Source organism: Habropoda laboriosa, unplaced genomic scaffold (genome assembly GCF_001263275.1).
Source record: "Habropoda laboriosa isolate 0110345459 unplaced genomic scaffold, ASM126327v1 scaffold106, whole genome shotgun sequence".
Lineage (NCBI taxonomy): Eukaryota > Metazoa > Arthropoda > Insecta > Hymenoptera > Apidae > Habropoda > Habropoda laboriosa.
In genome coordinates this window covers 750,295-764,472 of record NW_017100224.1, presented here as the reverse complement: position 1 = coordinate 764,472, position 14,178 = coordinate 750,295, and the positions used below count along the sequence as shown (strand labels likewise).

General features: G+C 36.8%; 2 protein-coding genes across 2 annotated transcripts in view; one reads left to right on the top strand and one right to left on the bottom strand.

Annotated features, from left to right (window-relative positions):
• The first annotated feature begins 3,526 nt into the window (after positions 1–3,526).
• LOC108571086 (fatty acyl-CoA reductase 1-like) lies at positions 3,527–7,200 on the top strand. Its single transcript, XM_017933057.1, has 6 exons — positions 3,527–3,669; positions 3,747–3,996; positions 4,186–4,705; positions 6,129–6,321; positions 6,437–6,679; positions 6,852–7,200. The coding sequence occupies exons 2-6, from the start codon at positions 3,748–3,750 to the stop codon at positions 7,198–7,200; spliced, it is 1,554 nt and encodes a 517-aa protein (XP_017788546.1). The 5' UTR covers positions 3,527–3,669; position 3,747.
• Positions 7,201–9,431: 2,231 nt separating this feature from the next.
• The window catches only part of LOC108571084 (fatty acyl-CoA reductase 1-like), a 6,273-nt gene continuing 1,526 nt past the window's right edge, over positions 9,432–14,178 (bottom strand). The window contains exons 2-7 of the mRNA XM_017933055.1: positions 12,745–12,994; positions 12,036–12,555; positions 10,742–10,934; positions 10,374–10,616; positions 9,921–10,201; positions 9,432–9,688 (exon numbers count right to left, since the gene is read on the bottom strand). Of these exons, the coding sequence (XP_017788544.1) occupies positions 9,432–9,688; positions 9,921–10,201; positions 10,374–10,616; positions 10,742–10,934; positions 12,036–12,555; positions 12,745–12,994 (1,744 nt within the window). The remainder of the gene's footprint in view (positions 9,689–9,920; positions 10,202–10,373; positions 10,617–10,741; positions 10,935–12,035; positions 12,556–12,744; positions 12,995–14,178) is intronic.

Sequence of the window (14,178 nt, the reverse complement as noted above, 5' to 3'; positions counted from 1 at the left end):
AACGTGAGTTTTTTTCTCAATATTAACCCTCGTATGGTTGAAACTTGCAATTACATGTTTTAGAATCTCCGTCGTTCATACATGTATCTATGTCACATATTGTGTTCCGTACTTTTCCACAGATCTTGAAAACATTCCAGTGATTCCGTCGACATCCATTTTGCCTGCACTGCCACAATGATTTGCGAAGCATTCTTTCATACCGGTTATTATATTCTTCTGAGAGCCTTTTTTAGCCTCCCAGATTTAACGCGCTTTGCAGTGCGATGGTTTCACGACAATGTCGAAAATTTTATTCCTGACTTTCCTACTAGCGCCGTTACTTCGTATGTAGAAGGAAAGCCGCGGTTTTTCCACGAACCGTCGCCTGATACAATCAACTTTTTTCGTGGGTTTCACGTTCCTGCATTTTTTTGCATCTCTTCTTCAGCGGCATGTTTCATTGCGATATCGAATAATTCGCTAACAGTACAATTTGCTGCATATTTTACAGAACAGCATAGTACATCGAAGAAGGCATGCACAGATTCATCGTACGACAAAAGAAATTTAGTCCTTGTACGCCTTTGTATGAGCAATCTCATCGCTAAGTATTTGCTTGATGGGACAAAACCTACTATCTTTAGTGACAAAAATACGTTCGACCCTTTTGATAATGATATACGCTGTAAAATATTCGAACGCGTACTTCCACAGTGTAGGAGAGTTGTTTCTTTTGAAAATCGACATATTGTTTCACCCAAACATGTGGTAACAGCCATTGAGAATTGGGGTAAAAAAATAAAGAGACAACCAGGACCATCTTCAGGCTTTCAACAGCGTGCAGGATGTTATATTTGTATTGGAAACGACAATAATATACATGCCAATAAATGTCAAGAATGTTTGGAACATATTTGTAGTGTTCATAAAATTGTACAAAAGAGCGTTTTATATACAAATTGAACAGAATTGCAAGAACAAATATTTTTCATTTATAATTTACAAATATATTTATTTTCCTTTCCCTTAAATTATTACAGATGATTACCATTTTTTAAAAGGGATTTTTTAAAAGCTGATCAAACAAACAACATTCTCATATAAAAATACGTGTTGCAACCGAAGAAAAACTTTACTATGGGTCAGAAGTGACCCGGCATCCGCCGACTAGTCTCGGTATCCACCTTCTAAGGGTTGAAGGATCGAAAAGGAGAGAAGTGCGAACAGAAAGCAAGGGTTAACAGTAAAGTAGAAAAATAGTAAGCGAACGGTGTGTGAGTGGAGAATAAAAGAAGGAGAGAACAATTTTGTTTTAGGGCCATTGCGTGCCCGCTCCGAATCAGATGTTCTATAATTAACATATTTAACATAGAAGTATTTCTCTTTTCACAAAAGCAGATATTTCATCCCCGCTACTCTACTTACGTTTCTACACTGTTTTCGATAAGCACAGACGAGATACAGAATTTTATTTTTTTTATCCACATCAAAGGGGCTCTAGAACCATAGATGAGATAGAGGGTAGACTCTACATTTAGGAACGGTCATTTTAAGAACTGGACCGCGCGAAAAGATCAATATTAATCCTGCACACATTGTTACCGTATTGCCAATACACTCTTAAAACCCAAAACGCAAATGTGTGCGACTGAATCCATTCTGATTCATAGGATTCGAAATTTTGTCTCCTTCATTATTTAGAATAACAAATGCCAAGTGTTCTTAATTTCAATTCCTGCCACAAATAGCGCAGTGATATAATACCAGTCCTAATCGATATAGTACGATGATGGTAACAGGGTTCTAACCCAGACGAGGTACAGGGTAGACCTTACACCTAATGTATTTTTGTGTCCAATGTTCTGAAATACCGATCGTGTAAAAAATCAGAGTTTTTGTTATGCTCTCTAGGATATAAAGCAGAGAGTTTAAGAATTGCATACAATGTAACCATCAAAGATAGTAAAGTAGACAGATGTAAAACGCCTTCTTTTATTAAATTTGCACATAAAGATACATACATATATTGGATTGTTTGAGTAGAACTGTTCACAATCTTTTGACAGCACTATACCACGTGCATGTGATGAATCATTTATTAATAAATAATTACGTTACTTTCTTATTTGTAATATCATAGTCACGTTTAATTCCAAGTCCAACAACTATTAATGTTGTATTCTTATTCAATGCTGAGTCGGTAACGTTGGGAGCAACACGAAGATGATAAGGGCTCTCTCGGCCCCCGTGCTGCGAACACAAAATCACGTAAGGTGTTAGGTTTATCGTGTGGTATGGCTAACACCGGAAGCCGGAGGTAGGACTTTTCGTAGACGAACCGACACATGGCTAACACCGGGAGCATTTACAGAACGTGGACGAACCGGTGTATGAATAACACCCGGAGACACAAGGTTAATGCGTTATGAAACTCGAGAGTTGTAATTATGGATGTATCTCGAGCGGTAAAGATATATCGTTATGGGCCTCCTTTGGTTTGTTACTAATATTTACTCAAGATACGTTTGGCTGAAATAAGCGAATATAATTTAACCTAAATTTTGACCTCTATTACCTCACACCTAATGTTCAGATATTTGAAATAATACACTGAATTGAATTTACATATCATCAAAAACCAAATATGAGTTTGAAAGTAGAAACATTCCTCTATTTAATGAAATTAATATTAATAATTTATATCTATTCCAAGTACTAACTGACCTTGTTTAAAAATCGACCTCTTATAAGGTTACCTTACGAAATTAACACTCACAGATTTGTACAAATCAAAAAACTGCTAGCGTCATCGAAACGATGAATATTAGGTAGATACGTTAGTAACAAGTGGCAGTACTATACAGTCAAAGCACGCTTGAGGATCTTTTGTTTTTAACGAACAAACCGGAATTACCCAGCTTTCCCCTATATCATAGTTCAAGAAGGGTTAAGCGATGCGTGTTCATGATTAAACAATTATACAAATATATCCGGTGTCGTGAATCTGTTAAACTGAATAAATTATGTGAGCAACGCTTATTTCTTTACACGTAAAATTACTTTCTTTCCTGTTTATATAAATAATAATGCCTCTTCCAAAAATATTTCCATACATAACAATTACTTGTCGAATTAAGTGTTTCAAGTATATAAATTTAAAATCCGTCAAATTAGGCCCAAAAATTCATAACAAGCACTAATCACAAATTTTATAATTGAAAATAAACTAGTATATTATATTAAACCGATAAGAATCATATAATTACTAAACAAGATGTTACAATTTATGTTGACATTTGATGTTACTAAACTCAACATTCATAGAATTCATTGTACACAATCGGTGCTATTTGTGCTGCCCTAATTGAACGTATATGATACTGAAATAAATTTTTGGAGTACATTACTGTTACTAATGTACATTTGAGATTAGGTCGTGGGATTGCAATTGTAAAACTTGACATTAATATTTAATGTGTGCATGCCTACGCACTTCGCGTGCATTAGGAGTGCAACAGTACATTATACCACTAATACTGTATTATAAAAGTGCGCAAAATTTGAACGTTACTCAGTTGTCGGTCAGTAGTACTTCGCGGAAGTCTCCGGCATGATTCGACCCTACAGAAATCGAAATAAAATTAATCCATAAAAAGATATACTCAAAATTGGAAAAATAAAATAAAAGTAAAAAATGTTTCCTTGCTTATGCTAAATAAGAGGCAGGTGTGATTATATAAAATTTTAAAATGAAATAATTTTAGAATGAACAATATACACGAGACTTGTCAACTGAACAAAAATGAGAATCTGAGGAACAACGACATCAGCCAGATACGGAAATTTTATGCTGGGAAATGCATACTTCTTACGGGGTGCATCGGTTTTCTGGGCAGCGTCATTTTGGAGAAACTCCTGCGCACTTGTGTGGAAATTGATAAGATCTACGTTATGATCAGGACGAAAAAGGGTGTGTCGATAGAAGAACGACTAAAGAAACGCTTCGAAAATGGTGTAAGTACCGAAGAAACTGTAAAAATTGAAAATCAACAGCTAACACTTCTGACATATTTATTTCAGTTAGTTTGAACGATACAAGCAATGTTTTATATGTAATTTGAATGGGATCGGGGAGCGTATACGCTGTGAGAAGGTTCTTTCGCTGCGGGCAAAAAGAAACATTCATATTTCTATTGTTTTCAGCTGTTCCGTAAATTGCACGAATTGAATCCAAACTTCATGGAAAAAGTCGTACCGATTAATGGTGATCTACAAAAAACCGATTTGGATCTCTCACCTGAAGACCGTCGATGTTTAATCGAGAATGTTCATATAATAATTCATAACGCGTCCGTAGTGTACTTTGAGGCAAGACCGTCCTATCTTTTGCGGACGAACGTGATTGGCACGCAGAAGATGCTCGAATTAGCGGCAGAATGCAATCATTTAAAGGCGTTCGTGTACGTTTCAACCGCGTACTCACATCTTTACAACGAAGTGATCGAAGAGAAATTTTACCCACCACCGGCTGACATAAAACTAGTCGAAGATATGATACGAGCCGATGAAGAGACGAAATATGGAATTAGCAAGGAACAGATAAATGATTTCGTAGGGAAATGGACCAATATGTACACCTTCAGTAAAGCCATCACCGAAAGCGTGGTCGAGGATTTTGGCAGAACAGCATCGTTCCCTTGCTTGGTCTTCAGACCTTCTATCGGTATGAATGCATTATTACATTGCTATTTCAATTCGACGATAAAAACATGTTGAAAAAAGGTGTTGAACTAGTATCGTTTATACTGCAGAACTTGAATAAAATTGAAAAGGGACGTCGTCCGAGATTCATGAATCACTGTAATGCACCGGGTGTATCATAAAAAGTGGGAGAATTTTTAAGGATGAGATTATACCTTATCAAACGAGAAATGTTCTGTTTCAGGAGGGGGGGAAATCTTTTAACACATGCGGTGGCTGTGTAAGTGAAGGCGTCTAGATGATTTTTAGATACACTGAATTTTATTTAAATGGAACACTATATTTTTTCCCCTATAGTCTCGTAGTGTTCTGCGTGATAAGTTCATCAACCAGATCACAATTTCATCCAAGGTCATGCTTGGTCACACTGAGCTAAAAACTTGAACTTTTATGCTCCGGGAAAATAATGTGTATATCAATGCGTTATTACAATGCGTCGAATGCTCCAGTTTCTAATTCCATGAATATGTAAATAAGTGTAATACATAAACATGAAACATTGTTTACCAGAAGAGGCAGACAAAACGTGACGACATGATATTGTGAATTACTGAAACAATTCCTGCCATTCTAGCTGGACTTATCATGAGAGCTCTGAACGCTTTTTCAAGTAGAATGAATTTTTGCAGACAAACAGAAGACAACAATTTTGAACATTTTGTGTCATAACGCATTGATAAACACGTTAGCTTCCCGGAGCATAAAAGTTCAAGTTTTTGGCGCCGTGTGACCCTGCATGACCTTGGATGAACATGAGCCGCAGTCGATAATCTTACCACGCACAACGCTACGAATCTATAGCGCAAAAAATATAGGATCCGGTTTAAAAACAATTCAGTTGACATTAAAGTCATCTAGAAGCCTCCACCTACAACTCCGCCACATACATCAAAAGATTGCCACCTTTGGAACAGAACATTTCTCGTTTGATCGTCCTTTTTCGTATCTCTTCACACGTTGGAGAAATTTTAATCGGCCAAGCTTTGTGAGAATCACCCTGGATATAACCTGCATGAAAAATAATAATGTAATGTACCTGCTTGCTTCGTAGAATCAGTGACAATTTCTATACCATTATTTTTCACTGAAAATATGTTACGATCGATCGACCTGCTTTCAAGGATTTTTGAAAAAACAAACGATATCAATCGCAATTTTGTTAGTCTATTGAAAGGTCGGAAAAAGAACATATTTTAACGCTCAAGACTATTAATTGCAAGAGCAACGATTTGCAATACATCTTCTGCCGTTTGATATCTAGCTCTGTCGTCAACTATTCGTTTTAAAATAAAAATGTCTCTTTTAATATCGTAAAATAGTGAAAATTAAATATTGGAAATCAACTGCCACGCGTAGAAATGTAATTCTATTCATTTTGCGAACAGTTGTACCACCATATCTGGAACCGCAGCCAGGATGGCTCGGAACACGAAATGGGCCTGTAACACTGACAGTGGGAATCTATCTGGGTCTAGTGCATGTGATACAAACGTTGGAAGATGCGCTGTTTGACATAATTCCTGTTGACATCGTGACTAACAGTCTCCTGGCGTTAATCTGGGATTCTGTTCTTCACAGGTACTATCAATATCATTAAATTAAATATGATCCCGTAATAATGCATATCCAAATGTCTTTGTTTATCGGTATTGAAATTTCTGTGAAGAAATTAGTATTTCTTCATTTTCTGTAGGAAGTCGAAAGAACCACAGGTTTACAATTGTGCATCATCTGACTGGAATCCTTTCACCTACGCACTAGCAATAGAAACAGCTAGGACAACAACGTATAAATACCCAACCCTTCAAATGGTTTGGTATCCATTCTTAGTGTTTGTCCCAAATTTCGGTGCTTTGATTGTACTCCACCTAATATTTCATGTTATACCTGCTATAATGGCTGATATAGTTCTCGTGGCTCGAAGGAAGAAACCATTGTAAGTTTCAAAAAATAATTTCAAAACTGTACACGAATAAGAATACTTCGAGTTCGATTTAAACGATATTTCGTTAAATTGCTTTAATATTTATTTGAAGAATGATGATAAAATTGTAATATCTTTTTATCGATTCAAATGTTTAAAAGTTATGTGATATTCTTTTTCACAGAGCTATCAGTGCAGTGTGGAAGGTAACGAAGAACTTAAGGGTTCTATCGCGCTTTATTGCTGCCAGTTGGATCATAAAATCTGATAATATCCGAGATGTACAAACTCGTATGAATGCTGCCGATTTGAAAGAATTTCCGTTTGATTTAAAAGCACTGGACTGGTACAGATATGTAGATACAGCTGCACAAGGTTTCCGAGAAATGACGAAAGAGACACCAGAGTCATTACCAGCTGCTAGGAAAAAGTATCAAAGGCTAATGATACTCCACTACACTATTTGTAGCTTCCTCGTGCTCTTCTTGCTCTCCTTTTTATACAGGGCATTGTATAATGTTTTCAGTTATTAGTAACGTAATAAATATAACATGAAAATTGTATAAACACTTGTTAGTTTTATTTGACAAAGAACAGCCATTCCTAAACTCACCGTTTTATATCGTAGACGGTAGGTCTAACAACAGACGAGGTACAGGCACAGACGACGTACAGAATAGACCTTGCACCGCAGACGACGTGCAGGATAGACCTAGCATCTTATGGATCTTTTCGGACGGGGCTTTGGGGCCCAGAAGACATTTTCCATTTTCGTGTCGTTACCAACGTTACCGATTCAGTCTAAAAAAAGATTGCAACATTAGTAGCAGCGGTTTCGGAATTAAACGTAACTATGAAAGTACAAATAAGAAAATAACGTTATTGTTTATCAGTAGCTGATGCGTCATATGAGCGTGTTCTACTGCTGCCAAACGGTCGTGAACAGTTTTACCCAGCAATACAATACATTTAGTCGTGCTCACTGCGCAGAATAAACCGACAAGATATTTAGCAATACAGAAACGAGTTAGACAAGGAAAGAAATAGGGGTAGACAAGGGAAGCACTAGGGAAATGAGTTAGACAAGAAAAGCAATAGGGATAAACAAAGACAGATAATTTCAATGTGGCGGCGTCTACCGCGACCCGCCAAAGCAGAAAGAGAGTTCGTTTCCGGGATACCGACGAATGCCGGAAGTGGTAGGTGTGCGCGGGAGGGAACTCCGACGCCACCTTTTCTTAGCGTCTGTTGCTGGAGGAGTAGAGACCGTAGGACTAGCAGAAAAGGAGAGTCAAGGGCAGTCGAGCGGAAGCAGTCGAAAGGTGAAGAACGTTTGTGAAGCAAGAGATAGAAGATTTTGTAATATACATATAATTTTGTATATATATATAATTCGGTTGTTCATAATTTCAAAGTATATATTATGTTAAATATATCTTATTCGTTACAATCCTGTATGGTAAAACAGACAATCTAAAGAAAAACCTCCTAATCCTACTTCCCGCGTGGGCCGGTAATACAGAACACGTCTCTACCAGTCCGCTACATCAAAAGTAAAGCTAACGCCATCTCAAGTACGGCTGCACGAACTAACAGCTCCTTACTAGGAACACAGAATATGAACAGGGGAATTAGACAAGGAACGCACTACTGTGAAAGAAGGATGGAGAGAAAACGTTTCCTATTGGCCCGCCGACTGCACACCACCGCCATCCAGACGCTAAATCCAGTCGACCGGTTAAAAATCATTAATAACTCAATAATTAGAAAGATTTTGTGAACTTTTAGAATTGAAGAATGAAGTGTGGACCTTCGGCAACTTTCACAAAACGATTACAATGCATTAGACCCTTTCAATAATTAGTTATTACCTATTTTAGTATGTGATGCCGGGAACGATACTGCACACCTATACCAGTCTTCAATAATTTCGAACTTTTCTAATGATTCTCATGTAACTAGGTGTATGAGTCTGAAAGGTAGCTAAGGGAGTAGCCTTTTAGACGCTTACAGTTAGTTGCGTGACAATTTAGTAGAAAGCTGTGATAATATTGAAAAACCGTATAGGTACGTAGTCCCGCTCCCGACTTCACATACTAAATTGTTTATAACTAGTCATAGAAACGGTCTTTTGCATTAAAATTTATATGAGAAAGATGTTAAAGGTCCACACTTCATTCTTCAATTCTAAACATTCACAAAATCATCGTAGTTATTGAGTTATTAATGATTTTTCCCTGGTCGACTTTATGTAGCTTACAAGAAGCGCATCGTAGATACACGCAAGCTAATAAGAAACGTTTTATCTCTATCCTTCTTGCACAGTAGGTGTTCCCTGTCTAATACTTCCGTTCACATTTCATGTTTCTGTTGAAAAGTCAGTTCGCGTCACCAAACACGAGATGATGCAACCTTTACTTTCGAAATACTTCTTCCACTGTCTACCCCTATTGCTTTTCTTTCTAACACTAGTCACTAATGCTATCTTTGTTTAACTCATTACCATAGTGCTACCTTGTCTGCCCCACTATTTTCCTTATATAACTTGTTTCTATATTGCTTAATACCTCGACAAGTTACTCTTCGTATTGAGCTCTACTAAATGTGTTGGACTGCGAGGGTAGAACAGTTCACGATCGTTTGACATCAGTAGAACACGGGAATATGACAAATCAGCTACTAATATGCAATTACGTTACTTTCTTAATTATAATTTCATAGTTACGGTTAATTCCAAAACAACTGCTAATATTGTAATCTTATTCTATGCTACATCGCTAACGTTGGGGCCAAACGAAGGTAATAAGAGACTTCTCGGCCCCAAAGCCTCGGCCAAAAAGTCCCACAAGATGCAAGGTCTATCCTGTATGTCGTCTGTGGTCCAGAATCTATCTTGAACCTCGTACGTGCCTTTTTTTTTTCTTTTACATGATGGAAATCTTGGTGGGGAATGCGGAGTGGTGTGGGATTCTAACCCACTAAAAGCCCCATGGTTATCCTCGTTGGGCAAACTGGAGAGCCCTAAGAATCATTTTCAAAAACTGTCGGATAACCGCGTCTGTGCCTGTACCTTTTCTGCGTCTTTACGCTCTACACTATATCCAGGCGAGTTTAGGCATAGCGGTTCCATGTCACATAAAATTAACAGGTGTTTATCCAATTTTCATGATATACTTATGACGCTACTAATAATGGAAAACATTACACATTGCCCTGTATAAAAAGAAGAGCAAGAAGAGCACGAGGAAGCTACAAATAGTATAGTGGAGTGTCATTAGCCTTCGATATTTTTTCCTAGCAGCTGGTAATGATTCTGGTGTCTCCTTCGTCATTTGTAGGAAAGCTTGTGCAGCTATATCTATATATCTGTACCAGTCCACTGTTTTTAAATCAAATGGAAATTCTTTCAAATCGGCAGCATTCATACGAGTTTGAACATCTCGGATATTATCAGATTTTATGATCCAACTGGCAGCTGTAAAGCGCGATAGAACCCTTAAGTTCTTCGTTACCTTCCACACTGCACTGATACCTCTGTGAAAAAAAATATCACATAACGTTCAAACATCTGAATCCATAATAAGATATTACAAATGTTTCATCATTTTTCAAATAAATATTAAAGCAATTTAACGAAATATCGTTTAAAACGAACTCGAAGTATTCTTATTCGTGTACAGTCTTGAAATTATTTTTTGAAACTTACAATGGTTTCTTCCTTAGAGCCACGAGAACTATATCAGCAATTATAACAGGTATAACGTGAAATATTAGGTGGAGTACAATCAAAACACCGAAATTTGGGACAATCAAAAAGAATGGATACCAAACCATTTTAAGGGATGGATATTTATACGATGTTATCATAGCAGTTTCTTTTGCTAATCTGTAGGTGAAAGGATTCCAGTCAGATGATGCACAATTGTAAACTTGTGGTTCTTTTGACTTCCTATAGAAAATAATAGAAAAATTAAGCTCTTCACAGAAATTTTAATACCGATAATGCCGATAAACAAAGACATTCGGATATGCTTTATTAAAGGATCATATTTAATTTAATGATACTGATAGTACCTGTGAACAATAGAATCCCAGATTAACGCCAGGAGACTGTTAGTCACGAAGTCAACAGGAATTATGTCAAACAGCGCATCTTCCCACGTTTGTACCACATGCACTAGACCCAGATAGATTCCTATTGACAGTGTTACAGGCCCATTTCGACTTCCTATCCACCCTGGCAGCGGTTCCAGATATGGTGGTACAACTGTTCGCAAAATGAGTAGAATTACACATTTCTACACGTGGCTGTTGATATCCAATATTTAATTTTCACTATTTCACGATATTAAAAGGGACATTTTTATTTTAAAACGAATAGTTGACGATAGAGCAAGATATCAAACGACAGAGGGTGTATTGCAAGTCGGTGCTCTTACAATTAATAGCCTTGAGCGTTAAAATATGTTCTTTTTTCGATCTTTCAATAGAATAACAAAATTGCCATTGAAATCGTTTGTTTTTTCCAAAAATCTTTGAAAGCACGTCGGTTGATCGTAACATATTTTCAGTGAAAAATAATGATATAGAAATTGTCACTGATTCTACGAAGCAAGCAGGTACATTACATTATTATTTTTCATGCAGGTTATATCCAGGGTGATTCTCATAAAGCTGGCCGATTAAAATTTCTCCAACGTGTGAAGAGATACGAAAAAGGACGATCAAACGAGAAATGTTCTGTTCCATGAATTATATCCAGGGTGATTCTCATAAAGCTGGCCGATTAAAATTTCTCCAACGTGTGAAGAGATACAAAAAAGGACGATGAAACGAGAAATGTTCTGTTCCATAAGCGGAAATCTTCTGATGTATGCGGTGGCGATATAGGTGGAGGCGTCTAGATAATATCAAGGTCAACTGTTCTTTTCCCGGAGCATGCAAGGTAAGGTTTTTGGCATCGTGTGTCCTTGCATGACCTTGGATGAAATTGTGATCTGGTTGATGAACTTATCACGCAGAACACTGCGAGACTATAGAGGACAAAATATAGTGTTCCATTTAAATAAAATTCAGTGTACCTACAAATCATCGACACGCCTCGCCTCCACTTACAACGCCATCGCATGCGTCAAAAGATTTTTCCCCCTCCTGGAACAGAACATTTCTCGTTTGATACAATATCAGCCTTAAAAATTCTGCCACTTTTTATGATATACCCGGTGCATTACAGTGATTCATGAATCTCGGACGACGTCCCTTTCTAATTTTATTGAAACTTTTCAATATAAACGATACTAGTTCAGCACCTTTCGTCAACACGTTTTTATCGTCGAATTGAAATAGAAATGTAATAATGCATTCATACCGATAGAAGGTCTGAAGACCAAGCAAGGGAACGATGCTGTTCTGCTAAAATCCTCGACCACGCTTTCGGTGATGGCTTTACTGAAGGTGTACATATTGGTCCATTTCCCTACGAAATCATTTATCTGTTCCTTGCTAATTCCATATTTCGTCTCTTCATCGGCTCGTATCATATCTTCGACTAGTTTTATGTCAGCCGGTGGTGGGTAAAATTTCTCTTCGATCACTTCGTTGTAAAGATGTGAGTACGCGGTTGAAACGTACACGAACGCCTTTAAATGATTGCATTCTGCCGCTAATTCGAGCATCTTCTGCGTGCCAATCACGTTCGACCGCAAAAGATAGGACGGTCTTGCCTCAAAGTACACTACGGCCGCGTTATGAATTATTATATCAACATTCTCGATTAAACATCGACGGTCTTCAGGTGAGAGACCCAAATCGGTTTTTTGTAGATCACCATTAATCGGTACGACTTTTTCCATGAAGTTGGGATTCAATTCGTGCAATTTACGGAACAGCTGAAAACGATAGAAATATGAATGTTTCTTTTTGCCCGCAGCGAAAAATCCTTCTCGCAGCGTATACGCTCCCCGATCCCATTCAAATTACATATAAAACATTGCTTGTATCGTTCAGACTAACTGATATAATTATGTCAGAAGTGTTATCTGTTGATTTTCAATTCTTACAGTTTCTTCGGTACTTACAACATTTTCGAAGCGTTTCTTTAGCCGTTCTTCTATCGACACACCCTTTTTCGTCCTGATCACAACGTAGATCTCCTCAATTTCCACACAAGTGCGCAGGAGTTTCTCCAAAATGACGCTGCCCAGAAAACCGATGCACCCCGTAAGAAGTATGCATTTCCCAGCGTAAAATTTCCGTATCTGGCTGACGTCGTTGTTCTTCAGATTCTCATTTTTGTTCAGTTGACAAGTCTCGTGTATATTGTTCATTCTAAAATTATTTCATTTGAAAGTTTTATATAATCACACCTGCCTCTTATTTAGCATAAGCAAGAAAACATTTTTTACTTTTATTTTATTTTTTCCAATTTCGAGAATATCTTTTTAGGGATTAATTTTATTTCAGTTTCTGTACGGTCGAATCACGCCGGAGACTTCCGCGAAGTGCTACTTACCGACAACTGAGTAACGTCCAAATTTTGCGCGCTTTTATAATACCGTGATAGTGGTATAATGTAATGTTGCACTCCTAATGTACGCGAAGTGCGTAGGCCTGCATACATTAAATGTTAATGTACACAGTTCAAATTTGTCATTGAAAATACAAGTTTTATAATGGGAATCCCACGACCTTCTCTGAAATGTACGTTACGATCGAGTACAATGAATTCTATGAATGTTGAGTTTAGTAACATGAAATGTCAACTTAAATTGTAACATCTTGTTTAGTAATTTTATGATTCTTATCGGTTTAATATAATATACTAGTTTATTTTCAATTATAAAATTTGTGATTAGTGCTGGTTATGAATTTTTGGGCTTAATTTAGCGGATGTTAAATTTATATACTTGAAACACCTAATTCGACAAATAATTACTACGTACGGAAATACTTTTGGAAGAGGCATTATTATTTATATAAACAGGAAAGAAAGTAGTTTTACGTTTAAAGAAATAAACCTTGCTCACATAATTTCTTTGGTTTAATATTCCCATGATACCGGAAATATTTGTATAATTGTTTAATCATGAACACGCATCGCTTAACCCTTCTTGAACTATGACATAGGGGAAAGCTTGGTAATTCCGGTTCGTTCGTTAAAAACATCAGATCCTCAAACGTGATTTGACTGTATAGTATTGTCACTTGTCACTAAGTCTTTTGATTTGTACTAATCCGTGAGTGTTAATATCGTAACGTAACCTTATAAGCGGTCGATTTTTAAGCCAGGCCAGTTCGTACTTGGAATAGATATAAATTATTAACGTTAATGTTACGAACCCACTGCCTTTCCCCCACACATTGTTATTAGATACTATTATAATATTGTTATTAACTTTATTATTAGATATTATTATTAACATTATTATTAGATATTATTATTAACATTATTATTAGATATTATTATTAACATTATTATTAGATATTATTATTAACATTATTATTCGATACTA

Bases quoted from the DNA above. Each gene is read 5' to 3' on its own strand.
- LOC108571086 (XM_017933057.1), top strand. From the start codon at position 3,748: ATGAACAATATACACGAGACTTGTCAACTGAACAAAAATGAGAATCTG. The intron at 3,997-4,185 runs GTAAGTACCGAA...TATTGTTTTCAG, and splicing joins AGAAACGCTTCGAAAATGGT to CTGTTCCGTAAATTGCACGA. The intron at 4,706-6,128 runs GTATGAATGCAT...TTTTGCGAACAG, and splicing joins GGTCTTCAGACCTTCTATCG to TTGTACCACCATATCTGGAA.